This window comes from Neomonachus schauinslandi, chromosome 4 (genome assembly GCF_002201575.2).
Source record: "Neomonachus schauinslandi chromosome 4, ASM220157v2, whole genome shotgun sequence".
Classification (NCBI taxonomy): Eukaryota; Metazoa; Chordata; class Mammalia; order Carnivora; family Phocidae; genus Neomonachus; species Neomonachus schauinslandi.
This window is the reverse complement of record NC_058406.1, coordinates 100,492,176-100,518,436: the sequence shown is the minus strand read 5'-3', so window position 1 is coordinate 100,518,436 and position 26,261 is coordinate 100,492,176. Positions and strand designations below refer to the sequence as shown.

At 39.7% G+C, this 26,261-nt stretch overlaps 1 protein-coding gene across 4 annotated transcripts in view; it reads right to left on the bottom strand.

The window, feature by feature from the left end:
* The window catches only part of CHD1L (chromodomain helicase DNA binding protein 1 like), an 84,989-nt gene extending 67,122 nt beyond the window's left edge, over positions 1-17,867 (bottom strand). For all 4 annotated transcript variants that reach the window (XM_044914124.1, XM_044914123.1, XM_044914126.1 and 1 more), the window contains exon 1: positions 17,735-17,867. In XM_044914124.1, the coding sequence (XP_044770059.1) occupies positions 17,735-17,867 (133 nt within the window). The remainder of the gene's footprint in view (positions 1-17,734) is intronic.
* Positions 17,868-26,261: the final 8,394 nt, after the last annotated feature.

The following is a 26,261-nucleotide window of genomic DNA, read 5'->3' as shown; positions in this document are numbered from 1 at the left end:
AGTGTTCATAGCAGCAATGTCCGCAATAGCCAAACTGTGGAAAGAGCTGAGATGCCCTTCAACAGAGGAATGGATATAGAAGATGTGGTCCATATATACAATGGAATATTACTCAGCCATCAGAAAGGATGAATACCCAACTTTTACATCAACATGGATGGGACTGGAGGAGATTATGCTAAGTGAAATAAGTCAAGCAGAGAAAGTCAATTATCATATGGTTTCACTTATTTGTGGAACATAAGGAATAGCATGGAGGACATTAGGAGAAGGAAGGGAAAAATGAAGGGGAGGGAATTGGAGGGAGAGATGACCCATGAGACTATGGACTCTGAGAAACAAACAGCGTTTTAGAGAGGAGGGGGGAGGAGGGATTGGTTAGCCCGGTGATGGGTATTAAGGAGGGCACGTAGTGCATGGACCACTGGGTGTTATACGAAAACAATGGATCGTGGATCACCACATCAAAAAACAATGATGTACTGTATGGTGACTAACATATCATAATAAAATTTTTAAAAAAATTGCCTGGCTCTGAGGGCAGTGGGGCTTCTACTTGCAGTTCACAGGACTGTATATATTTGAATTCTTTTTTTAAAGGTTTTATTTACTTGAGCGAGAGATAGCGTGCGCATGTGTATGCACCAGTGGGGGGAGGGGCAGAGAAACAACCAGACTCCTCGCTAAGCACAGAGCCTGATGTGGGACTCAACCTCAGGACTCTGAGATCATGACCTGAGCTGAAGTCAGACGCTTAACTGACTGAGCCACCCAGGCGCCCCGGGACTGTATGTATCTGTATTCTTTAAAAGCTGCTGAGGGTCTGGCTTCCAAACCGTCTGAATGGAACTGCTGACTGAGATCCTCCCCTTTGTGAAACTGACTGGTCTTGGCACACCCTAAACTACTGGGACCTATTAAAACTAAAATAGGCTGGGGTGCCTGGGTGGCTCAGTCAGTTAAGCATTTGCTTTTGGCTCAGGTCATGATCTCAGGGTCCTGGGATCAAACCCCGTGTCAGGCTCTCTGCTCAGTGGGGAGCCTGCTTCTCGCCTGCCTCTCTGTCTACTTTGCCGGCTGACTCTCTCTGTGTCAAATAAATAAATAAAATCTTAAAAAAAAAATAAATAAATAAAAGTAAAGGAGGCTGCCTGGAAAATCACAAAGATTTAAAAGACAACCAAGAGCTTAACAGGGTTGAATGGTAAGTTTTATCACCTACTTAATGTCCTACACAAAACCAACCCTTCAAGACTGGGAGAGGTGTTTGTTTCATCTTATGCATAGAAACTGACAGGAGAGACAAGCACAATGAGCAAACATATGAATATGTTCTAAACAAAAGAACAGATAAACCCTTGGGAAAAAACTTCAAAGAAACTGAGTTAAATAATTTACCTGATGAAGAGTGCAAAGTAACAGTCATAAAGATGCTCATCTAATTTGGGACAAGAATGAATGAACTACATGAGAACTTCAACAAAGAGACGGAAAATATGAGTTCCACACAGAATTTGCAGAACTGAAGAACACAATAACTGAACTGAAAAACAAAATACAAAACAAAAACCCCAACAACAGAAGGATTCAACAGCAGACTAAATGAAACAAAAGATCTGTGAACCTGAAGGCAGAGCAGAGGAACTCACCTCAACAGAGCAGCACAAAGAACAAAGAATTTTTTTAAAATGAAGATAGCTTAAAGGGATCTCTGGGACAACATCAAGAACACTAACATTCACATTACAGGAGTCCCAGAAGAAGAAGTGAGAGAAAAGGGGGGAGAAAACTTATTTGAAGAAATAATGGCAGTTTTTCAAGGAAGATGGCAGAGAAGTAGGGGACCCTAGTTTCGTCTGGTCCATGGAATTCAGCTAGATAGCTATCAAATCATTCTGAACACCTGCAAACTCAATCAGAAATCTAAGAAAAGAATTGCTGCAATTCTACAAATAGAAAAGCATCTGAAACAAATACATTTTATGTTAAAAAACAAAAGATAGGAAGGGAAAAATGAAGAGGGAGAAATCGGAGGGGGGAGACGAACCATGAGAGACTATGGACTCTGAGAAACAAACTGAGGGTTCTAGAGGGGAGGGGGATGGGGGATGGGTTAGCCTGGGGATGGGTATTAAAGAGGGCACGTATTGAATGGAGCACTGGGTGTTATACGCAAACAATGAATCAGGGAACACTACATCAAAAACTAATGATGTAATGTATGGTAATTAACATAACAATAAAATTTAAAAAAATAAAACTCAAAAAAAAAGAAAGTAAGAAAAGCCACCACTTTTTGCAAGGTAGGAGGCATGAAGAAGTAAATCTGAGGACATATATCAGAAGATAAACCCCAGAGGGAGGGAGCCTCCATAAGCTGCTACGGAAGAGTGATACAGCAGCAGAGCACAAGATTGGAACTTTCAGAAGTCTGCTCTGGTGGGGGATTTCCCTGCCTGAAAGGTGCTCAGGTAGCTAAGCAGGGCAGAATCCTAGGTGGGACAGCGTGGTCTCAGGATCCCAGGGGTCACAGAAAGATTGGGGGTTCCTGAGTGCAGCAGAGTTCCCAAGCATCAGAGCAGGGAAGCCGGCCACAAACAGGGAGCCCAAGAGTGGGCTTTCTGCTCAGTTTTGCCATAAACTTCAAACCATGACATGACAGGGTGACTGCTGTCCAAGCAGAGCCCCAGTAAGTGGCAGAACCACGGTGAGACCCTCCTCCCTCTCCCTCCCCAGGAGCAGCAACGGTGAGCACTGCAGAAGTCTATAAAGTTTACAGAGTTGAAACAGGGTTGCATGCCTGATATAAAAATGTTTGGTCACAAGCTGGGTGAACCAGAGTGCAGACAGAAACCAGGGAGACAAGAGTGACTGCTTTTCTGTGACAGTTCACTGAAGAGTAGGGGGCATAAACTTTCAGCTCCAGGGCTGGACATTGGGGCAACGCCATTTTCATTTCCATCCCCCATAGTAGAACGGAAAGCCTTCAGGGAACAAAAAGCACACAGAGCAATCTGGAGCTGCTTACGCTGAGCCCGGCCCCCTGGAAGGGGGAGTGCATTTCTGCCCTGGCAAAGACAGATGAGAATCAGCACAACAAGCCCCTCTCCCAGAAGACCTCAGAAACATCCAGCTAATACCAAGTTTACCAATCACACAGAACTGCAAAGCTCCAGTGCTGGGGGGAAATAGTATACAGAATTCATGGTTTCTTCTCATGATTCTTTAGTCTTTCAGTTTTAAATTTTTTCTCATTTTCAACTAATTTTGTATTTTATCAACTGTTTTTTAAGTCTTCATTAATTTTCATTTTTACATTTACATTTTATACATTTTTTTTTCATTTTTGGCTTCCTTTCATCGTATTCAATTTTATTTTTTGGCTATATATAAGTTTTTCTTCCTTTACAATTTTGGGATCTAGTTTCTTCTAACAAACAAACCAAAATACACCAAGGATCTAGTACATTGCTCTGTTCTGTTCACCTGTTTGATTATATTCTTTCTCTCTTTACTTTCTTTTTCTCTTTTTTGGTTTCTGATGGGTTTTGATTTGTTAGTGTATATTTTGGGGGGTCATTGCTGCTATTTTTGTATCTTGTTCTCATTAACATATATTTTCTGGATGGAATGACAAGACAGAAGAATTCACCCAAAAAAAACAGAACAAGAGAAAGTACTCACTGCCAGGGACTTAATCAATATGGATGTAAGTAAAATGTCAGAACTAGAATTCAGAATAATGATTATAAAGATACTACCTGGGCTTGAAAAAAGCATAGAAGACACTAGAGAAATCCCTTCTGGAGAAATAAAAGAACTAAAATATAATCAGGTCAAAATCAAAAAGGCTATTACTGAGATGCAATAAAAAATGGAGGCCCTACCTGCTAAGATAAATGAGGCAGAAGAGATAATCAGTGATACAGAAGACTAAATGATGGGGAAAAGGGGTGCCTGGGTGGCTCAGTCAGTTAAGTGTATGCCTTCGGCTCAGGTCATGATTCCAGGGTCCTGGAATCGAGCCCCACATTGGGCTCCCTGCTCAGTGGGGAGTATGCTTGTCCCTCTCCCTCTGCCTGCCACTCCCCCTGCTTGTGTGCACATGCTCTCTCTCTAATAAATAAATAAAATCATTTAAAAAAAGGATGGAGAATAAAGAAATCAAGAAAAAGAGAGATAAACAACTACTGGATCACAAGGGGAGAATTCGAGAGATAACTGATACCATACAACAAATTACCAGAATAATTGGGGTCCCAGAGGAAGAGGAAAGAGAGAGGGGGCAGCAGGTATACTGGAGCAAATTACAGCTGAGAACTTGCCTAATCTGGGGAAGGAAACAGGCATTAAAGTGCAGGAGGCACAGAGAACCGCACTCAAAATCAATAAAAAGACATGGGAACCTCCATAAAATAGTGAAGCTTGCAAATTTCAGAGACATAAGGGAAATTCTGAAAGCAGCTGCAGATAAGAGGACCTTCACCTACAAGGAAAGAAACATAAAGATGGCAGCAGACCTATCCATAGAGACTTGGCAGGCTAGAAAGGACCAGCATGATATATTCAGAGTGTTAAATGAGAAAAATATGCAGCAAGAATACTTTACCCAGCAAGGATGTCATTCAGAATGGAAGGAGAGATAAAGAGTTTCCAGACAAACAGAAACTAAAAGAATTTATGATCACTAAACCAGCCCTGCAAGAAATATTAAAGGGGATCCTGTAAGCAAAGAGAGAGCCCAAAAGTAACACAGACCAAAAAGGAACAGTGACAATATGGAGAAACAGTGTTATTGCAGGTAATACAATGGCATGAAATTCATACCTTTTCAAAACTTATTCTGAATGTAAATGTGCTAAATGCTCTAATCAAAAGACAGAGGGTATCATATCGGATAAAAAAGCAAGACACATTGATATGCTATTCACAAGAGACTCATTTTAGACCCAAAGACACCTCCAGATTGAAAGTGAGGGGGTGGAGAACCATTTATCATGCTAAAGAAAGCTAGGGTGGCAATCCTTACATTAGACAAATTAGATTTTAAACCAAAGACTGTAATAAGAGACGAAGAAGGACACTATATAATTAAGGGCCTATCCAACAAGGAAATCTAACAATTGTAAATATTTATGCCCCTAACATGGGAGCAGCCAATTATATAAACCAATTAATAACAAAATTAAAGAGACACATTGATAATAATACAATAATAATAGGGGACATTAACACCCCACTCAAACCAATGGACAGATCATCTAAGCAGAAGATTAACAAGGAGACAAGGGCTTTGAATGACACACTGGTCAAGATGGACTTCACAGATAATATACAGAACATTCCATCCTACAGCAACAGAATACACATTCTCCTGGAGTGCACATGTGACATTCTCTAGAATAGATTCCATACTGGGTAATAAATCAGGTCTCAATTGGTACCAAAAGATTGGGATCATTCCCTGCATATTTTCAAACCACAGTGCTTTAAAACTTGAACTCAATCACAAGAGGAAATTTGGAAGGAACACAAATACTTGGAGGTTAAAGAGCATCCTACTAAACAATGAATGGATCAACCAGGAAATTAAAGAAGAATTTAAAAAATTCATGGAAACAAATGAAAATGAAAACACAACTGTTCAAACCCTTTGGCATGCAGCAAAGGCAGTCCTAAGAGGGAAGTATATAGCAATACAAGACTTTCTCAAGAAACAAGAAAGGTCTCAAATACACAACTGAACCTTACACCTAAAGGAACTGGAGAAAGAACAGCAAATAAAGCCCAAAACCAGCAGGAGAAGAGAAATAATAAAGATCAGAGCAGAAATCAATGAAATAGAAACTAAAGAATAGTAGAACAGATCAACAAAACCAGGAGCTGGTTCTTTGAAAGAATTAAAAGATCGATAAACCCCTGGCCAGACTTATCAGAAAGAAAAGAGAAAGGACCCAAAGAGATAAAATCATGATGAAAGAGAGATCACGACCAACACCAAAGATATACAAACAATTTTAAGAACATATTATAAGGAAGTATATGCCAACAAATTAGGCAATCTGGAAAAAATGGGTGCATTCCTAGAAACATATAACCTACCAATCCTGAAACATGAAGAAATAGAAAACCTGAACAGACCCATAACCAGCAAAGAAACTGAAACAGTAAGCAAAAACTCCCAACAAACAAGAATCCAGGTCCAGATGGCTTCCCAGCGGAATTCTACCAAATTAAAGAAGAATTCATACCTATTCTTCTGAAGCTGTTTCAAAAAATAGAAATGGAAGGAAAACTTCCAAACTCATTCTATGAGGCCAGCATTACATTGATCCTGGCACCAAAGAGCCCACCAAAAAAGGAGAATTACAGACCAGTATCCCTGATGAACATGGATGCAAAAATTCTCACCAAGATCCTAGCCAGTAGGATCCAACAGTACATTAAAAGGATTATTCACCACAACCAAGTGGGATTTATTCCTGGGCTGCAAGGGTGGTTCAACATCCACAAATCAATGTGATACACTACATTAATAAAAGAAAGGACAAGAACCATATGATCCTCTCAATAGATGTAGAAAAACCATCTGACAAAGCACAGCATACTTTCTTGATTAAAACTCTTCTCAGTGTAGGGCTAGAAGGAACATACCTCAGTATCATAAAAGCCACATAAGGAAAGCCCACAGCGAATATCATTCTCAATGGGGAAAAACTGTGAGATTTTCCCCTAAGGTCAGGAACATGACAGGGATGTCCACTCTCACCACTGTTGTTCAACATAGTACTAGAAGTCCTAGCCTCAGCAATCAGACAAAAAGAAATAAAAGGCATCCAAATTGGCAAAGAAGTAGTCAAAGTCTCACTCTTTGCATATGACATGATACTCTATGTGGAAAGCCCAAACGACTCCACCCCAAAATTGCTAGAACTCACAGAGGAATTCAGCAAAGTGGCAGGATAGAAAAATCAACGCACAGAAATCAATTGCATTTCTATACACTAACAATGAGACAGAAAAAAGAGAAATCAAGGAATCATTCCCACTTACAATTACACCCAAAACTGTAAAATATTTAGGAATAAACCTAACCAGAGAAGTAAAGGATTTGTACTCTGAAAACTATAGTACACTCATGAAAGAAATTGAGGAAGACACAAAGAAATGGAAAAATGTTCCATGATCACGGACTGGAAGAACAAATATTGTTAAAATATCTATGCTACCTAGAGCAATCTATACATTCAATGCCATCCCTATCAAAATACCATCAACATTTTTCACAGAGCTGGAACAAATAATCCTAAAATTTGTATGGAACCAGAAAAGGCCCCGAATAGCCAAAGGACTGTTGAAAAAGAAAACCAAAGCTGGTGGCATCACAATGCCGCACTTCAAGCTGTATTACAAAGCTGTAATCATCGAGATGGTATGCTACTGGCACAAAAACAGACACATAGATCAGTGGAACAGAATAGAGGACCCAGAAATGGACCCTCAACTCAATGTACAACTAATCTTGTACAAAACAGGAAAGAATATCCAATGGAAAAAAGACAGTCTCTTCAACAAATGGTGCTGGGAAAATTGGACAGCCACATGTAGAAGAATGAAACTGGACCATTTTCTTACACCATATACAAAAATAAATAATAAATGGATGAAAGACCTAAATGTGAGATAGGAAACCATCAATATCCTAGAGGAGAACACTGGCAGCAACCTTTTTGACCTCAGCTGCAGCAACTTCTTGCTAGACACGTCTCCAAAGGCAAGGGAAACAGACAAAAATGAACTACTGGAACTTCATCAAGAGAAAAGGCTTTTGCACAACCAAAGAAACAGTCGACAAAACCAAAAGACAACCGACAGAATGGGAGAAGATAATTTGCAAATGTCTCATCAGATCAAGGGGTAGTATCCAAAATCTATAAAGAACTTATCAAACTCAACACCCAAAAAACAAATAATCCAATCAAGAAATGGGCAGAAGACCTGAGAAGACATTTCTCCAAAGAAGACATACAAATCACCAAAAGACACATGAAAAAATGCTCAACATCACTCAGCATCGGGGAAATACAAATCAAAAGCATAATGAGATACCATTTCACACCAGTCAGAGTGGCTAAAATTAACAAGTCAGGAAACAACAAATGTTGGCGAGGATGCGGAAAAAGGGGAACCTCTTACACTGCTGGTAGGAATGTAAGCTGGTACAGCCACTCTGGAAAACAGTATGGAGGTTCCTCAAAAAGTTAAAAATAGAGCTATCCTATGACCCAGCAATTGTACTACTAGGTATTTACTCCAAAGATGCAAATGTAGTGATCCAAAGGGGCACCTGCACCCCAACGTTTACAGCAGCAATGTCCACAATAGCCAAACTATGGAAAGAGCCCAGATGTCCATCAACAGATGAATGGGTAAGGAAGGTGTGATATATATGTATATAATGGGAGTATTACTCAGCCATCAGAAATACCAAAATCGGGCGCCTGGGTGGCTCAGTTGGTTAAGCGACTGCCTTCGGCTCAGGTCATGATCCTGGAGTCCCTGGATCGAGTCCCGCATCGGGCTCCCTGCTCGGCGGGGAGTCTGCTTCTCCCTCTGACCCTCCCCCCTCTCATGTGCTCTCTCTCATTCTCTCTCTCTCAAATAAATAAATAAAATCTTTAAAAAAAAAAAAAGAAATACCAAAATCTTGCCATTTGTAACGACATGGATGGAACTAGAGGGCATTATGTTAAGCGAAATAAGTCAATCTGAGAAAGACAGCTATCATATGATTTCACTTATATGTGGAATTTAAGAAGCAAATCAGAGGAGCATAGGGGAAGGGAGGAAAAATAAAATAAGACGAAACCAGAGAGGGAGACAAACTGTAAGAGACTCTTAACCACAGGATATAAACTGAGGGTTGCTGGGTGGGGGGGCAATGGGGTAAATGGGTGACCGGCATTAAGGAGGGCATGTGATGTAGTGAGCACTGGGTGTTATATACGACTGATGAACCACTGAATTCTATCTCTGAAACTAATACACTATATGTTAATTAACTGAATTTAAATAAAATTAAATTAAATTTAAAACAAAAGAAGAAATGATGGCTGAAAATTCCCCCAACCTAGGAAAGGGAAAGAAAAAAAATTCATATCCAGGAAGTCCAAAGAGTTCCAAGTAAGATGAATCCAAAGAGACCCACAAGTACATTATAATATAAATGTCAAAAGTTAAAGACAGAGAGAAAATATTAAAGGCAGCAAGAGAAATACAACTTGATATGTATATGGGACCTCCTATAAGACAACAGATTTATCGGCACAAACTCTGCAGGCCAGAAAAGTGGCACAATATATTCAAAGTACTGAAAGAAAAAAATTTCCAACCAAGAGTACTCTACCCAGCAATGTTATCATTCAAAATTGAAGAAAAAACAGTTTTCCAGATAAGCAAAAGCTAAAGGATTTCATCACCTCTAAAACCAGCCTTATGAGAAATGTTAAAGGGATCTCTTTGGGTGAAAAGAAAGGCACTAATTAGTAACAAGAAAACATATAAAAGTATAAATCTTACTGGTAAAGGTAAATATATACTAAAGGGAGTGGATTAATCACTTATAAAAAATAGTATAAAGGTTAAAAGACAAGAGTAGCATAAATAACCATAACTATAATAAATAAGGTACACAAAAGATTAAAAGCTGTAAAATGTGACATCAAAAACATAAAACATGCTGGTGGGGGAAGAGTAAAAATGTAAAGCTTTACAATGAGTTCAAAATTAAGTTATTATCAACTTAAAATAGACAGCTATAGACACAAGTTGTTATATGTAAACCTCACAGTAACCACAAAGCAAAAACCTATAGTTGATACACAAAAGATAATAAGAAAGGAATCCAAGCATATTTCTATAGAAAATCATCAAACCACAAAGAAAGAAAGCAAGAGAGAAAGGAACAAAAGAACTACAAAACCACCAGAAAACAATTAACAAAATGGCAATGAGTACGTACTATAATAATCCCTTTAGACATTCATGGACTAAATTCTCTAGTCAAAAGACAGAATGGCTAAGTGAATTAAAAAAAAAAAAAGACCCCACCTACACGCTGCCTATAAGCAACTCACATCAGAAATAAGGACATAAAGTAAAAGGATGGAAAAAGATATACCATGCAAATGGAAACCAAAAGAAATCAGGGGTAGCTATACTTATATAAGACAAAACAGATTTTGAAACAAAGACTGTAATAGACAAAGAAGGGCATTACATAATTATAAAGGGGTCAATCCAACAAGAGGATATACCATTTGTAAAAATTTATGCACCCAAAATAGGAACACCTAAATATATAAAGCAAATGTTAATAGACCTAAAAGGAGAATACAATAATAGAAGTACAATACTAGTAAGAGACAGAAATAGAGTAATAGTAAGAGATTCTAAAACCCTAATTTACATCAATGGTTAGATCATCCAGACAAAAAATCAGTAAGAAAACATCAGCCTTAAATGACACATTAGACCAGATGGACTTAACAGATATATACAGAGCATTCCATCCAAAAGCAGCAGAATGCACAGTCTTCTCAAGTGCTCATGGAACATTCTCCAGGATCAATCATGTTAGGCCACAAAACAAGCCTTAAATTAAGAATGAAATCATATCAAGCATCTTTTCTGATGACAGTGTGAAACTAGAAATCAATTACAAAAAGAAAACTGGAAAATTCTCATATGTGATTAAACAACATGCTACTGAACAAATAATGGGTCAATGAAAAATCAAAAGCAAAATAAAAAAATACCTTGAGACAAACAAAAATGTAAATACAACATATCAAAACTTATGGGATGCAGCAAAAGCAGTTTTAAGAGGGAAGCTCACAGACATAAATGCCCACCTCAAGAAACAAGAAAACTCTCATATTAACAACCTAACTTTACACTACAAGGAACTAGAAAAAGAAGAATGAATAAAGCCCATGTTAGTAGATGGAGCGAAGTAACAAAGACCAGAGCAGAAATAAATGAAAAAGAGACTGAAAAGACAATAGAAAAGATCAATGAAACCAAGAGCTCTTCTTTGAAGAGATAAACAATATTGGTAACCCTTTGGCTAGACCCACCAAGAAAAAAAAGGGATTCAAATAAATAAAATCAGAAATGAAAGGGGAGAGGCGCCTGGGTGGCTCAGTTGGTTAGCGTCCAACTCTTGGCTTTGGCTCAGGTGATGAGATCAAGCCCCGCATCCGGCTCCATCTTCAGCATGGAGTCTGCTTGAGATTCTCCCCCTCTCCTTCTCCGCTCACTCTCTCTCTCAAATAAAATACATAAAATCTTTTAAAAAAATGAAAGAGGAAATGTTACAACTAACACCACAGAAATACAAACGAGCACAAGAGACTACTACGAACAATTACATACTAATAAACTGAACAACCTAAAAGAAATCAATACATTTTTAGAAACATACAACCCTCCAAAGCTGACTCTTGAAGAAACAGAAAATCTGAACATACCTATTACTAGTAAAGAGATTGAATCAGTAATCAAAAACCTCCCAAAAAAACAAAAGTCCAGAATCAGATGACTTCACTGGTAAATTCTACTAAACATTCAAAGTCTTCTTTGAATTATTTCAAAGTTTTCTAAAAAAAAAAAGAAGGGGGGTAACACTTCCAAATTGTTTTTACAAGTTCAATAATACCTTGATACCAAAACCGGACAAGTACACCACAAGAAAATTATAGGTCAATGTCCCTGAAGAACATAGATGCAAAAACCTCAACAACGTATTAGAAAACTCCATTCAAAAATACATTAAAAGGGGGCGCCTGGGTGGCTCAGTTGGTTGGTCGACTGCCTTCAGCTCAGGTCATGATCCTGGAGTCACGAGATCGAGTCCTGCATCAGGCTCCCTGCTCAGCAGGGAGTCTGCTTCTCCCTCTGACCCACCCCCTCTCACATGCTCTCTCTCTCTCTCATGCTCTCTCTAATAAATAAATAAAATCTTTAAAAAAATACATTAAAAGGATCACATACCATGATCAAGTATGATCACATACCAATAAATCACATACAATGATTTATTCCAGGGATAAAAGGATAAACATCTACAAATCAATCAATTTGATATACCACATTAACAAAATGAAAGATAAAAATCGTGATCATCTCATAGATGCAGAAAAAGCATTTGACAAAAATCAACATCCATTTATGATAAAAATTCTACACAAAGTGGGTATAGAGGGAATATATCTCAACATAATAAAGGCCATATATGACAAGCTCACAGCAAACATCATATTCAATGGTGAAAAACTAAAAGCTTTTCCTCTAAGATCAGGAACAAGACAAAGATGCCCATTTTTGTCACTTTTATTCAACACAGTATTGGAAGTCCTAGCCACAGCAATTAGGGAAGAAAAAAAAAGGGCATCCAAATCAGAAAGGAAGAAGTAAAACTGTCACTATTTGCAGAAGACATATTATATACAGAGAACCCTAAAGATGCACCAAAAAAACTATTAGAATAAACTAATTCAGTAAAGTTGCAGGATACAAAATCAATACACAGAAATCTGTTGCATTTCTATATACTTATTACAAGCTATCAGAGATATTAAGAAAACAATCCCATGGTTCGTCTCCCCTACTATCTTTTTTTTTTAACATATAATGTATTATTTGTTTCAGAGGTACAAGTTTGTGATTCAACAGTCTTACACAATTCACAGTGCTCACCATAGCACATAACCTCTTCAATGTCTATCACCCAGCCACCCCATCCCTCCCACCCCCCCACCACTCTAGCAACCCTCAGTTTGTTTCCTGAGATTAAGAATTCCTCATATCAGTGAGATTATATGATACATGTCTTTCTCTGACCGACTTATTTCGCTCCAGTTCATCCATGTCATTGCATAATTTAAAAAAAAAAAAGAAGAAGAAGAAGAAAACAATCCCATTTTATCCTCTCCAAACCCTGTACTTCTTGGATTTTTAATGGAAGCTTCATCACGTAGGCATCATCAATCATTTAACTTCATTTTCAGCCTTTTCCCATCTCAACAGAATGGGGAATGGAGCTGAAAATTCCAAGCTCTAATTATGGCTTGTCCTTTCTTGTGACCAGCCCCCACCCAAGAGCCATCCAGGAACATACCCAGCATCACCTCACTAGAACAAAAGATACTCCTGTCACCCAGGAGATTACAAGGGTTTCATGAACCCTATTCTGGGAACCAGGGGGCAGAGCCAATATGTATTTTCCATTATCTCACAAGACCATAAGTCCAACTGTCAGCTCTAGGACCCTACCCACCCCAGCTACAATCCATGCCAGTAAAATGGATGCTCAGTATCCACTTAACCTCCCTGAAGTTAGGACTAGTCTCCAAGAGAAATGCAGAAAACCCAAATCCCTCCCAGACTATGGCTTCTCCCACATTTTTCCCTTCCAAATCTCCCACAGTCATCATGTACAATAGAACTAGAAGGGAGTCTGGGAAATGTAGTCTTTTGCTTTATAGCCTTGAGGATGTGATAAGGCAGGCTTGGGGGTTGGGGAAGAAATAAATATGAGGGTGCCCATCAGCTATATCCATCATAGAGTTGTTTGAATTCTCTTGCCCACCTCTCAGGATGGTGAGGAGTACAGGCATACCTCATTTTATTGTGCTTCACTTTACTGCCCCTCACAGACACAGTGTTGTTTTTGTTTTGTTTTGTTTTTACAAATTAAAGATCTGTGGCAACCCTGAGTCTACAATCACCATTTTTCCAACAGCATTTGCTCACTTTTTGTCTCTGTGTCACATTTTGGTAATTCTCATAATATTTCCAACTTTCTCATTATTGCTATATTGGTTATGGTGATCAGTGATTGCAACTTATTGAAAGCTCAGATGATGGGTTAGCATTTTTCAGCAATAAAGTATTTTTTAATTAAGGTATGTACATTGGGGTTTTTTTGACATGATGCTATTGCATACTTAATAGACCACAGTATAGTATAAACATAACATTTATACATGCTGCAAAACAAAAAAATTCACTTGACTGGCTTTATTGCAATATTCACTTATTGCAGTGGTCTTGAATCAAACGAACCTGCAGTATCTCTGAGGTATGCCTGTCGTGGAAAAGCAGGCAAAAACAGCACAAGTAATAGGTCTGCATGTTCCAAAAACAAAGTGGTCCTAACACGCCTTTATGATCCAATGTATTTTGGGTTTCTGAAGTTCACTGGTATGCATGGGCTATATCTGCGACACTACTCAGGGGAGGAAGATCAACTAAAAGGTTTTTTGAGTTTTGTTTTCTAAGATTTTATTTAATTATTTATTTGACAGAGAGAGAGAGAAAGAAAGAGAGAGAGCACAAGCAGGGAGGCAGCAGACAGAGGGAGAGGGAGAAGCAGGCTCTCCGATAAGCAGGGAGCCCAACACAGGGCTCAATCCCAGGACCCCAGGATCATGACCTGAACCGAAGGCAGACGCTTAACCAACTGAGCCACCCAGGTGCCCCCAACTAAAAGTTTTCTAATCACTGGGAAGAATACCGCAGAACGAAATACTTGTTTCATCAGTTTTCAAAAAGTGGCTAATTCATTACATATCTGAGAGGAAAAAAGACAGTCAAGTTCCTCCCTAATAAATTTAAAACTGTACTAGAAGAAAAATATTAAGCCAACAACAATAAATTAGAGTAGTAAAGCCCCCACCTAAGCAAAATACTAAAGACAAAAATCATTTAGAACAAGGCTGAAGATCTGACTAAAAAGAATTTTTAAACACCACTGAAATACACACACACACACACTCACATACCTCAAAATCAAAAGACAAACGAGAAAACATATTCCCAATACATGTGGCAAATATTTAATATCAATGCAAGAAAGAACAAAGCAAAAGACAGTTAAAAAATGGGCAAGGAGCATAAATACACAAGGAACAAAAAGAAGACAAATATCCAAGTGTCCATCAATACCAGGAAACAAACATTAGATAACAAAAGAACATTTTTTCTTTATTTTTTTTAATTAACATATAATGTATTATTTGTTTCAGGGGTACACGTCTTTGATTCATCAGTCTTACACAATTCACAGGGCTCACCATAACTTCTCAAATCAGAAAATATCAGTATTGGTGAGAATGTGGAGAAATGAGCAAAAATTTCACAAACTCTTTGGCCTAGAAATGCTGCCTTGGAAGAATTAATTTATGAATGTAATAAATATTTGGTTACAAGGACATTTATTAGTATTATTTATAACCACAAAAAAAGTGAGAACCTAAATACCCACATATTTGGCTGGTTAAACTATTGCACATCCATTCATTGAAAGATCTGTACCCACTAAATATGACATTGAAGAAGAATAAATGACTAAAAAGACTAAAAGATAACAGAAGAAAAAACTGTTTCCAAAAAGTATGCATATGAAACCCCATTTTTGCTCCTCTCGCTAGCTCCACACCCTGCCTCAGAGAAGAAAAAGAAGAAATTATATGTACCACACAAATCAAGGACTGGCAGGATAAATGAGAACATATTAACAGTAAAAGGATTAAGGCAATTAAATTTTTTTATGCAAAGAATACTACCCTAAATGTTTTACAGAGAACATGTACTATGTAATAAGAAAAAAAAACAATGAAGATTTTTAACCAACTCTCAAAAAATTATTTTGCAAAATATAAATTCTAGTAAATAGAAATAGGAGTTTCAAGCTGTAATATTCAATGGTTATTATTTTACATATACCTGTTTTCTATTTTTTTCTTTCCTTCCACTACGAACTTATCGTTCCCATCACTAAGTTTCCAGTGTCTACTTCCTTCTTAACTAATGCAGCCAAACAAAGGTGCAGCGTCTTATGTCTTCTCGTTTTTACTAAAATAACACACACCCAGATGACATTTCTCCAGATGTATTATCTGCGGTCTGTATCAATGAGCACAATTCCTCTAGCCTTCTCCCACAAATGTTCTCAAAGCATCACACCTAAAAATACATGCAAGGAATAGGCACACAAAAATATATAAGATATCCACATAAACACCAGTCCATAAATTTCTATTTAGGTTGAATACACATTCCTTACAGACACAGATGCACTCATTCCCACAGCCTCAAAGACACAGGAAAGGAGAGGTCTTTCTCTTTCGTGTCTGTATCCTACCCATTCATTTTCATTCCTCTTCTAAGCGGATAGAGAACTGCATCTTTTGTTTCATTCTGAGAATCAACAAAAACTCACTTCCTTGGCATTTAGTACCTAACAGGAGTTCAATAAATATTAGTTTATACTTTTGGAAGCACTCACAGTCCCCACCGTAGAAACACTGGTAGGGCAAGGCCCGATTTTGTTTTGCTCATCTCTGTACCTAACAACTCATAGTATGTGGCTCTCAGCACTCAATATATAATGAATTAAGGACTACACCACTGATAATTATTGATCCAAGTTTCTATAATACAGTTAAAGCATGCACTGCATTCCCCATTTTATAATTCAAAAAATCGAGGGCTGGAGAGGTTAGGTGGTGAGTCGAGCGTAGCCAGGCCAGGTAACAGGCGTGAGTTTTTCCATCCACAGGAGATGGTGTCACCCTCGCTGTCCGTAAAGCTTCAAGCTTCAGAGATTCTAGGGAAGGACTGGTATAAATAAAATACATTTATGCGCGGTAAGGACTAATAAACTTCGCTTAGCTGCCTTTCTTTTTTTTAAGATTATACTCATTTACTTGCGGGGGGGGTGGGCGGGGGAGAGGGCGCGCACAAGCAGGGGGAACGGCAGGCACAGGGAGAATCAGGCTCCCCGCTGAACAGGGATCCTGACCTGAGCCGAAGGCAGCCAGCCGCTTAACCAACTGAGCCACCCAGGCGTCCCCAGCTGCGTATTTTAAAATAGAGCATTACCGGGGTGGCTCAGTCGTTAAGCGTCTGCCTTCGGCTCAGGTCATGACCCCAGGGTCCTGGGATCGAGCCCCGCATCGGGCTCCCTGCTCCGCGGGAAGCCTGCTTCTCCCTCTCCCACTCCCCCTGCTTGTGTTCCCTCTCTCGTTGTGTCTCTCTCTGTCAAATAAATAAATAAAATCTTTTTTAAAAAATAAAATAGAGCATTGTGGGAGAATTAACCAATGGGAAATTATCAAAGAACTGCCCGTGCACGGTAAACGAAGACAGCTGAAACAAGTAGACGAGTTCTGATAGTTTTACAGGAGCAACTCATGAAATCCCCAGGCTGGGCCTCCAAACCGACCGGAACAGAAACTTTAAACACACATTCTTGGGGCGCCAGGACGTCCTCTCCATCTTCAGAAAGAAAGGTCTTACCTTCGGCACAGCGGACTTACCGAGTTCCTCCGCCCTGGGACCAATGTGCCGGGCCGCGCACGGGCCCCGCTTCCCCTCCCGGTATCTCATTCATTCCGCGCCCGCCCACCCCGCGCTGCGCAGGCAGGGGCAACGGCCGCCTGACCCCAGGCCCGGGTCCTGCGTCCGGCCCCACCGCAGGGGCGGGAAGGAAAAAGCCCTGGAGCCCTCAAGTAAAAACAAACAACAACAACAACAACAAAAAAAACCCCACAGGACGGTCCACCCGCGGCGCCGAAGGCCAGTTCCTGGCGCGGGGTCCCCCCGCCCGCCAGAGGCGAGTCCCAGCGAGTTGGCAGGCCCGGGAGGAAGCTGGGCCGGGGCCACTGACCTGTCAGGCCCCACTGCCTTAGGTCCTGCTCCTGCACCCGTGCCCGCGCCGCCTCGCCTCGGCTCCGGGTCTCAAGGGCACGTAGGAAGCCAGGCAGGTGGCCCCCACACGTCGCAGGACCCGCGCTCTCCATGCTGCCCAGAGACGCTCCGCCCCGCGGCGCCCGCGCGCTTCCTTCGCGACGCGCCCCGGACGGCCCCAGCGCGCAGCCGCCGCCAGGGGCCGCGTCCTGCGCCGAATTCTGGGCGCAAGCGGCGCTCGGAGTTAGCTTTCAGGCTCTCATTTTCACTTTTTCCGGTTGTACTCTGTCTGCTCTCGGCTCGTCCGGAGGTCAGACTGTGCTCACCATTCATTATTAGCAATATTGAGTATGCGCCAGGTACATACATACTCTGCTGGGCTCTGGGGTTATGGAATTCAGTAAGATATGGTCCCTGTCCTCCAGCGATTCCCAGCAAGAATGTAAAGCATGGTGTGCTCGGTTCCGTTTGCACCAGTTTGGGCCCTGAAATCCTCTTACTTAATCCCTGTTGGCCGTTGACCAAAGTTAGGAACTTCTGAATGGTAGGAAATAAAATCATGAAAACTGTCATTACCACAATGGATTTCTCAAGTGCATTATGGGGAACAAATTGAAGCAATGTGTTAGATTAGGGATCACCATGTCAACATCAGCTTTAAGTGGATTTATGATGTAGTAATTTATAATTAGTAGTGTACCACTGATAATAAAATTATAATAACCAAATAACTGCAGGTAACGATGCAGTTAGAGGTGCTGCCCTGAGGGTTTTACAAGTATTTATTTTCTCATTTAATCCTCCCAGTAACCCTATAAATAGGTACTAGAATTGCCCCACATTAGATGAGGAAAATTAGAACAGGAACCATATTATTCTCTGGGTAATGTCATCAGAATACTAGTCCCATTAGGTTAACCTTGAAGCTTCTATCTTCAGTAAACTCAGATTAAAGTTGCACGCCCCTCCCCCCAGTCTCATCTACCCTTAAAATAAAAGGGAGAAATTAGTTCTGAGCTACAAAAGAGATGTCTTCGGGTTGATTTATTCATAAAAACCCAAAGCACTGTTTTGAGCACCTACCACGTGTCAAGCACTCTTGGCACTGAAGATAGAGGCCACTAGTCTCATTTGCAAAACATGTAAGTAAAATATACTTATATTAGACTTATATTTTAAATTAAGTGTATATTTTAAAAGGAAAAGACAGGCAGTAAGCAAATAAAAATCGGGTAGTTATCAATGTTAAGGTGAAAGAAACAGTCACACAATGGGGCTAACTGATTTCCTACTTGATGTTTTTTCAAAACCATAAATGAAATTTGTATCCTTTCCTGGCTTCTCTGCAGGGCTTCTAACCCCTTGTTAGAACCTCCAGGTTTGTAGGTAGACTTATTCACTAAAGCAGCAATATCAAACACCTGCCACTCAAACAAAAGAGCCTTTATTATTTTTAACATAAAGTACATTTGTTTTAGCATAATAGCAGCAAGAGTGTCCCTAGCTTTAAGCTAGAATTTCTCTTGGTAGATTGAGTCTGACATCGAAAATACAGCTAGGAAAGGTAGCTGAGAAACTCCAAAGTCAGCTACTAGTAAGATAATACCTATAAAAGTTTTACTCTAGATGGTGTATGAAAGGAGTCTATGGAAGGGGGTAGAGTGGAAGTAGGGTGACCAGTTAGGGGACCATTGCAAGAGTCTGGGCAAGAGATAATAGTTGTTGGGCCAGCATGGTGGCAGTGGAATGGTGAGTACTGGTCAGATACTAGATATACTGAAAAGGTAGAGTCTATAAGGTACACGGATTGAGCATCTGAGAAAAGTCCAGGAATAAAGGATGATTTCAGGGATTTGGCCTGAGTAAATAGTAGAGTGGAGTTTCCACTTATGGAGGGGTAAGACTAAGAATGAGGAGGTTTGAGGAACACCCAGAATTCACTTTTAATGTCAACTATACTTCAGTTTATAAAAGGTGATCCAGTGATTGTTTCTGTTGTTTAAGTGAAATAAGAAGCAAGGTCATCAGATGAGCTTGAGGAAGGGGAAGGGGATTTTGGAGGTTTTAGGAGGGAAATGTGTGAAATCGTTGTCTGGGATTTGGGATAGTGAATTGACTAGAGAAATATGGTAGCATTGCCAAGCAGCAGCAAGGTTTATGGTCATGAGACCAGCCAGCATCGTGTGTGTTGAGTGCAGGTAGGGAATAATTAGAGAACTGGAGTTTACTGGGGTTGGACTTTTGCCAGATGAGAGCAATACAGAATGATTATACTGGCCATATCCCCGGTGTCCAGAACAGGGGTGAACAAGGCAGAAAAAGTCTCTGCACATATGAAGCTTAGATTCTAGTGATGGAGAAAGACAAAACGGTGGGGAGGGTACAAATAAGTTAACAGGTAGTATTGGTGGTAACAAGACAGTAAAAGAAGGTAATGAGATGTAAAAGAGGGTAATGAGATTAAGAATAGGGCTGGGAAGCAGCTCTGCATAGGGTGGATTGAAGAGCATGTCATCAAGAAGATGACATTTGAGCTAAGATCTGAATGATGAGCCCACTGTGTGAAGTCAGGAAGAAGATTGTTCAAGACAGACACCACAGGGCAAAGGCACTGAGGCAAGGTTAGCAAAGGAATAATAGATTCTTGAGATTGGTGAGGGTACACTGGCGGGGACTTGGTCATTGATTGGATAGAGGGCTGAGGAAGAAAGAAATATTGATATTGAACCCAGGGGCTTCTGCCTTGGATAACTAGGTGGATGTTGATGCCAGCACTGAGATAGTGAATACAGGAGACAACAGCTGGTTTGAGGAAGGGAAGATAAGGATTTCACTTTAAGGATTTGTTGAATCTGTACCTAGAACAGTGCCTGGCACATATATGCACTCAATAAATAGTATTGTTGAATGTTTGAATGAGGTGCCCGTAGAATGATTCTAAAGTCCAGGAGCCATGATTGTTATAAACCTGAAGCACAGAGAAGACATTTCCCAGATGGGCAAACTTAGTCAACATTGTTTTCTAGGAAGTCCGTGCTAACGGCCAGAATAAAATCTAACCCCAATTCCTTTATAATTCAATGCTTAGGTTATGTAATCATGGTTTCATATTAATTTGTCTTAGTCCTCTACAGAGAAGGTAAATCCTCTGGCAATAGCAACTCGGTAAGATTAATGGTAACCAGATCACGCTAGTGATGGGTCTTAGCATCTGCCCACCCTATGAAAACAAGCGTGATCATGCACGGGTTAACAAACAAATTGTTTGTTTGCCATTACGTCCCTGTCAGGTAACAGTCGCATCCCGGCTGGCAGCATCCAGTAAATCAGTTATAGAGCCTGATGAAAGCTGTGACCATGGATGAAAATTTGTACATGGACTTAGACCTTTGGGCTCAGGTTAGGCCTAGGTCACGGCCCTCAAATGGAAAGATCATTCTACGGGGATTAAAGAAGAGTTTTCTTTCTCTCAAGAAAGGAGAAAATTTCATTTTGACTCTTGATATTATTATACATCTTTTGCATCAAATAACATAATAAATTTAAAACCTAGAAATTCAGAGGAAATGTACTATAGAGAGTGAACATTTGAGTATATCAACAAAGTGAATCTGGTTTACAGGACTCTTGCTGAGTCAGTTTAGAAAGTTGCCACTACTCTTTAATACCAAAGGTGAGGGCATAATACTGGAATAATATCAAATAAATCTCTGAGGACAAAATACAAAGATTGTAAACTGGCCACAAGTCAAAATTTGCCCACAGGTCTTTTGGATTACAGGGCTGTGTTTTCTCCTTTTTATTTGAATAACTTTTTACTGTCATATCTTGCCATTAAATTAACCACATGCAGTTTCACACTCTTTTCTTTCATCTATAAGTGTATTGTTGTGTAATCCACACAGCTAATCACAGAAGGCTTTTGAGTTTGCCAACTCTGGAATTTAACTTTTGTGACATATTCCCGCAAAAGGAAAAGGACATCTCCATAATAACCATGAAGCAAAATGTTTCTCATGACTCAGGCTACATTAAAATAAAATTCTACACAAAATCTTTCAGATAGGCCAGCATAACCTTGATACCAAAACCTATCAAGGACATTACCAAAAAAAAAAAAATAGAGCAATATCCCTTTAATGGAAAAAAATTCCAAGTGGAATTTTAACAAATCAAATACAATGTTACATAAGAACTATACATATCATGGTTATGTGAGTTTATTCTAGAAAGACATAGTTTGCTTAACATTAAAAAAATCATTCAAGGGGCACATGGGTGGCTCAGTTGGTTAAGCGTCTGCCTTTGGCTTGGATCATGATCCCAGGGTCCTGGGATCAAGCCCCACATTGGGCTCCCTGCTCAGCAGGGAGTCTGCTTCTCACTCTCTCCCTCTCCCTCTGCCCTTCCCCCACCCCCCCGCTCGTTCTCTCTCTCAAATAAAATCTTTAAAGGAATAAAATTAAAATAAAAAAGTATTCAATATAATTTCAACAATAGGATCATCTTAATAGATACAGAAAAAGTATTTTATAAAATTCAACCCCCATTCATAATAAAAATTCTTAGCTACCTAAGAATAGAGAGAAACTTCCTCAATTTGATAAGATTATTTTCCTAAAACATACAAATCACATCACACTTAATGATAAAATAGTGAATATTTGTCCCTAACAAGACAAGTTTGTCTATTATCACTGCTTCTATTCAATACTGTATTAGAGGTCCTAACCAACGCAATAAGGAGAGAAAAAAAATTAAAAATAAAAAACTGGAAAGAAAAGGTAACATGTTATTCATAAATGACATGATTGTATACATAGACTATCCAACGAATCTACAAACTACTGGAAGTAATAAGTGAATTTAGCAAAGCCATGTGCTACAAGTCAATACACAAATATCAGTTGTATTTCTTCATACTTGCAACAAATAAATGGAAGATGAAAATGTAAAAACAACGCCACTTACAATAGGATTTTAAAAATAAAATACACAGGAGTAAATAAAATGTGCAAGATTCCACACTGAAAATTATGAAACAACACAGAGAGAAATCAAAGAAGACCTATTAAAAGACAGAAATAGTCTATTTTACAGATTAGAAGATTCAATTGTTAGGATGTCTGTTCTCCCCAAGTTGGTCTATACATTCAATGTAATCCTCATCAAAATCCCAGGAGGCTTCTTTGATAGAAATTGATAGGCTAATTTTAAAATTTATATGGAATTGAAAAAAATCAGAATAGTCAAAATCATCTCTAAATAAGCACAAAGATGGAAGATATGTATATAACCAGTTTTCAAATTTTAGATTAAAGTAATTAATACAATATGGTATAAGTGTAAGGATAAACAAATAGGTCAGTGAAACAGAAGAGAGTCCAGATACAGGTTCACACATATATGACCAATGACAAAGACACCAACACAGTTCAAGGGGAAAGAAAGGTCCTAGAATAAATGCTGCTGGAAGACCATAACATCCAGATAGGAAAAAAAAAAAAGTCACCCCTGTTATGGTGATGGGCAAAATGTTCAACTGGAAGGTCCTAGGCTGCTGTGGCCCTTGGGGAAGAGTGCTCCGTCCGTGCACTCGGTCTCTCTGATTTGGAACTCTTCACTTTGTATATAGTCCTCTGGTCTATTTCATGAAACCTTTCCTTAGACCTATTTTCTAAATGTATATTGAGGAAAAATAAAGCTATTAATTTTTCTTTAAAAAAATTCACCTTGGGGCGCCTGGGTGGCTCAGTTGGTTAAGCGACTGCCTTCGGCTCAGGTCATGATCCTGGAGTCCCGGGATCGAGTCCCGCATCGGGCTCCCTGCTCGGCAGGGAGTCTGCTTCTCCCTCTGACCCTCCTCCCTCTCCTGCTCTCTGTCTCTCATTCTCTCTCTCTCAAATAAATAAATAAAATCTTTAAAAAAAAAAAAAAAAAAAATTCACCTTGACTTTTACACTTATACCATTCATATTAATTTAAAATGGATCATAGATCTAAATTTAAAATCTAAAATTATAAATCTTCTAGCTGGAAACACAGGAAGCTGTATGAGCTTGGGATGTGCAAAGATTTCTTAAATAGGAGCAAAAAGTACTAATCATAAAAGAAAAACTATTAAATAGATTTCATCAAAATTTAGAACTTCTCATCAAAAGACACAATTAAGAAAGTGAAAAGTCATGTCCCAGTCCAGTGCTAATCAAGCAGCTTTCCTTGGCAGTTCTTCAAATTAGATCTAAGCTAAGCTCTTTCTATCTTTTATAGCTGCCATCTTAAAAGAAGTGGCCTCCAAAGGACAATATTGAATGAATGTAAAATGCAAAATGCAGACTTAACAGAAAGAATTAGGACATGGGAGAACATCTGAGTAGAGGTGACACTATACTGTTCAAAAGCTCCTCCTGGGTTAGACCTTTGCAGAAACTCCTCTGTACAATTACATATGTATGCACATGCACACACAAACACACACACACTCCTCCAAAAGCCTCATATATATTACCTTGGAATTACTCACTGTTATCTATTGTATCTGTCATTTGTGCTACTGCTCTTTCCTAATAGCATGAGTGAATAATTGTGTTGAACCTGTCCATTAGTTTGCATATATTGTTACAGCCCAGTGAAGAAATTGACTCACTTGCAAATGGCAGTTAGACTAAATGAGAAAATTTGAGTCAAGGTTTAAAACATTTTACAAGTGATTTAAAAACAACACAAAACAGGGGCGCGTGGGTGGCTCAGTTGGTTAACTGACTGCCTTGGCTCGGGGCATGATCCCAGTGGAGCCCCACATAGGGCTCCTTCTGCTCAGCGGGGAGCCTGCTTCTCCCTCTCCCTCTGCCTGCCGCTCCCCCTGCTTGTGCTCTCTCTCTCTTTCTGTCAAATAAGTAAATAAAATCTTAAAAAAAAACACACAAAACATAGTTGCCAAATTTAAAAGTGATTAATTGTAAAACACAAAGTAGAGAATTAAAATAAAATTACATTTTACCATATTAAGTTTTAAAAGTAATTCTTGCATTGTTCTGAAATTGTGAAATTGATTCAGTAAGGGAGAGATTAATATTCAATTTATAAAAGCATTCACCTGTTTTCTTGTATCTAGGCATCTCTAGTGCATTCAAAATTATCCAATTTACAAACAACTCATTTTTAAGTTAAACTGCCTGGTTTGCATCCCTGCCTTTCCACTTACTGGGAAGATGGGGGTGATGATAGTACTTGCCTCGCTGGGTTGCTGAGAGATTACATGGGTTCATTCCCATCCAGTGTTTTGAACGGTTCGAGGTGAGCCCTTGAGAAATGATCATTACTGGCCCATGAAGGATACTTTGGAAACCCAGGACTGACATTCCTGACATCAAACCATCTTGAGCCAAGTTGACTAAGGAAGTAAGTAGAAGGTAAACAAATAGATGGCATCAGCCACTGCTTAGTTCTCCAAAAACCCCTCACATATGTCAAAACAGACTGGTGGGTTGGATGGGCCCTGATTCTGACTCAGTGTGTGATATCCTACATCCATTACACTGGCCTCTTCTGCATGATTTTATATTTGAAAAAATTAAGTTCTATTTTAAAAGTGGATATCTTATGTTTTTAATTACTGATGTAAGTGTGTGAGAGAAAGCACTTAAAAAAGAAGATTTATTTGAGAGAGAGAGAGAGAAAGAGAGCTAGACAGCGCGCGGGGAGGGGCAGAGGGAGAGGGAGAGAAGCCGGCTTAGGACCCCCTCTCCTGGCCTTGAGATCCTCACCTCAGCCTAAATGGAAAGCCCACACTTAACCAGCTGAGCCACCCAGGTGCCCTGAGAAAACACTTTTTTTTTTTTAAAGGATTTTATTTATTTATTTGAGAGAAAGAGAGCATGCACAGGGGCAGACGGAGAAGCGACTGCCCTGCTGAGCCAAGAGCCCGATGCGGGGCTCGATACCAGGACCCTGAAATCCTGACCTGAGCCGAAGGCAGATGCTTAACAACCGAGCCACCCAGGTAAGAGCTCCTGTAAGTAGGAAACGTGATCCATTTCTCACTGAACCGCAGTGGCCCGTTTAGTGCACAGGTATTTTAAGTAAATTTCTACCAGCAACCTGGAACCAAAGAACCGATCTGTGAGGTGGGAGTGGGGTGGGAAGGGGGGATGAGGCTCCGGGATCTGTTTTAACACATCCTGAAAGGTAGGTGTTCTCCACCGAAGCTTTTAGAGCAAGACTTGCTTTGAGGTTGTTGCTAGTTTCCCCTTCACCAGGCGGAGTTTGTCACTTTAAGGCAGATACCAGGAAGTTCAAAGTGGATGTGGAGAGGGGAGGGATGGAAACACAGGGTTGCTGTGTCTCTAGAGACGGTGGTTGATCCTCCGGGCAACTGCAATCGAGGTCGTCGGATTCTTTTTCGGCTCAAAGCAGGTTTGGCCCACGTAATATTTTCGCTGGAGGAGGGAGTGGGTGCCGCTGAGCTGCGGGGCTTTGGCTGGAAGGAGGTGGAGAGGAATAGTTAC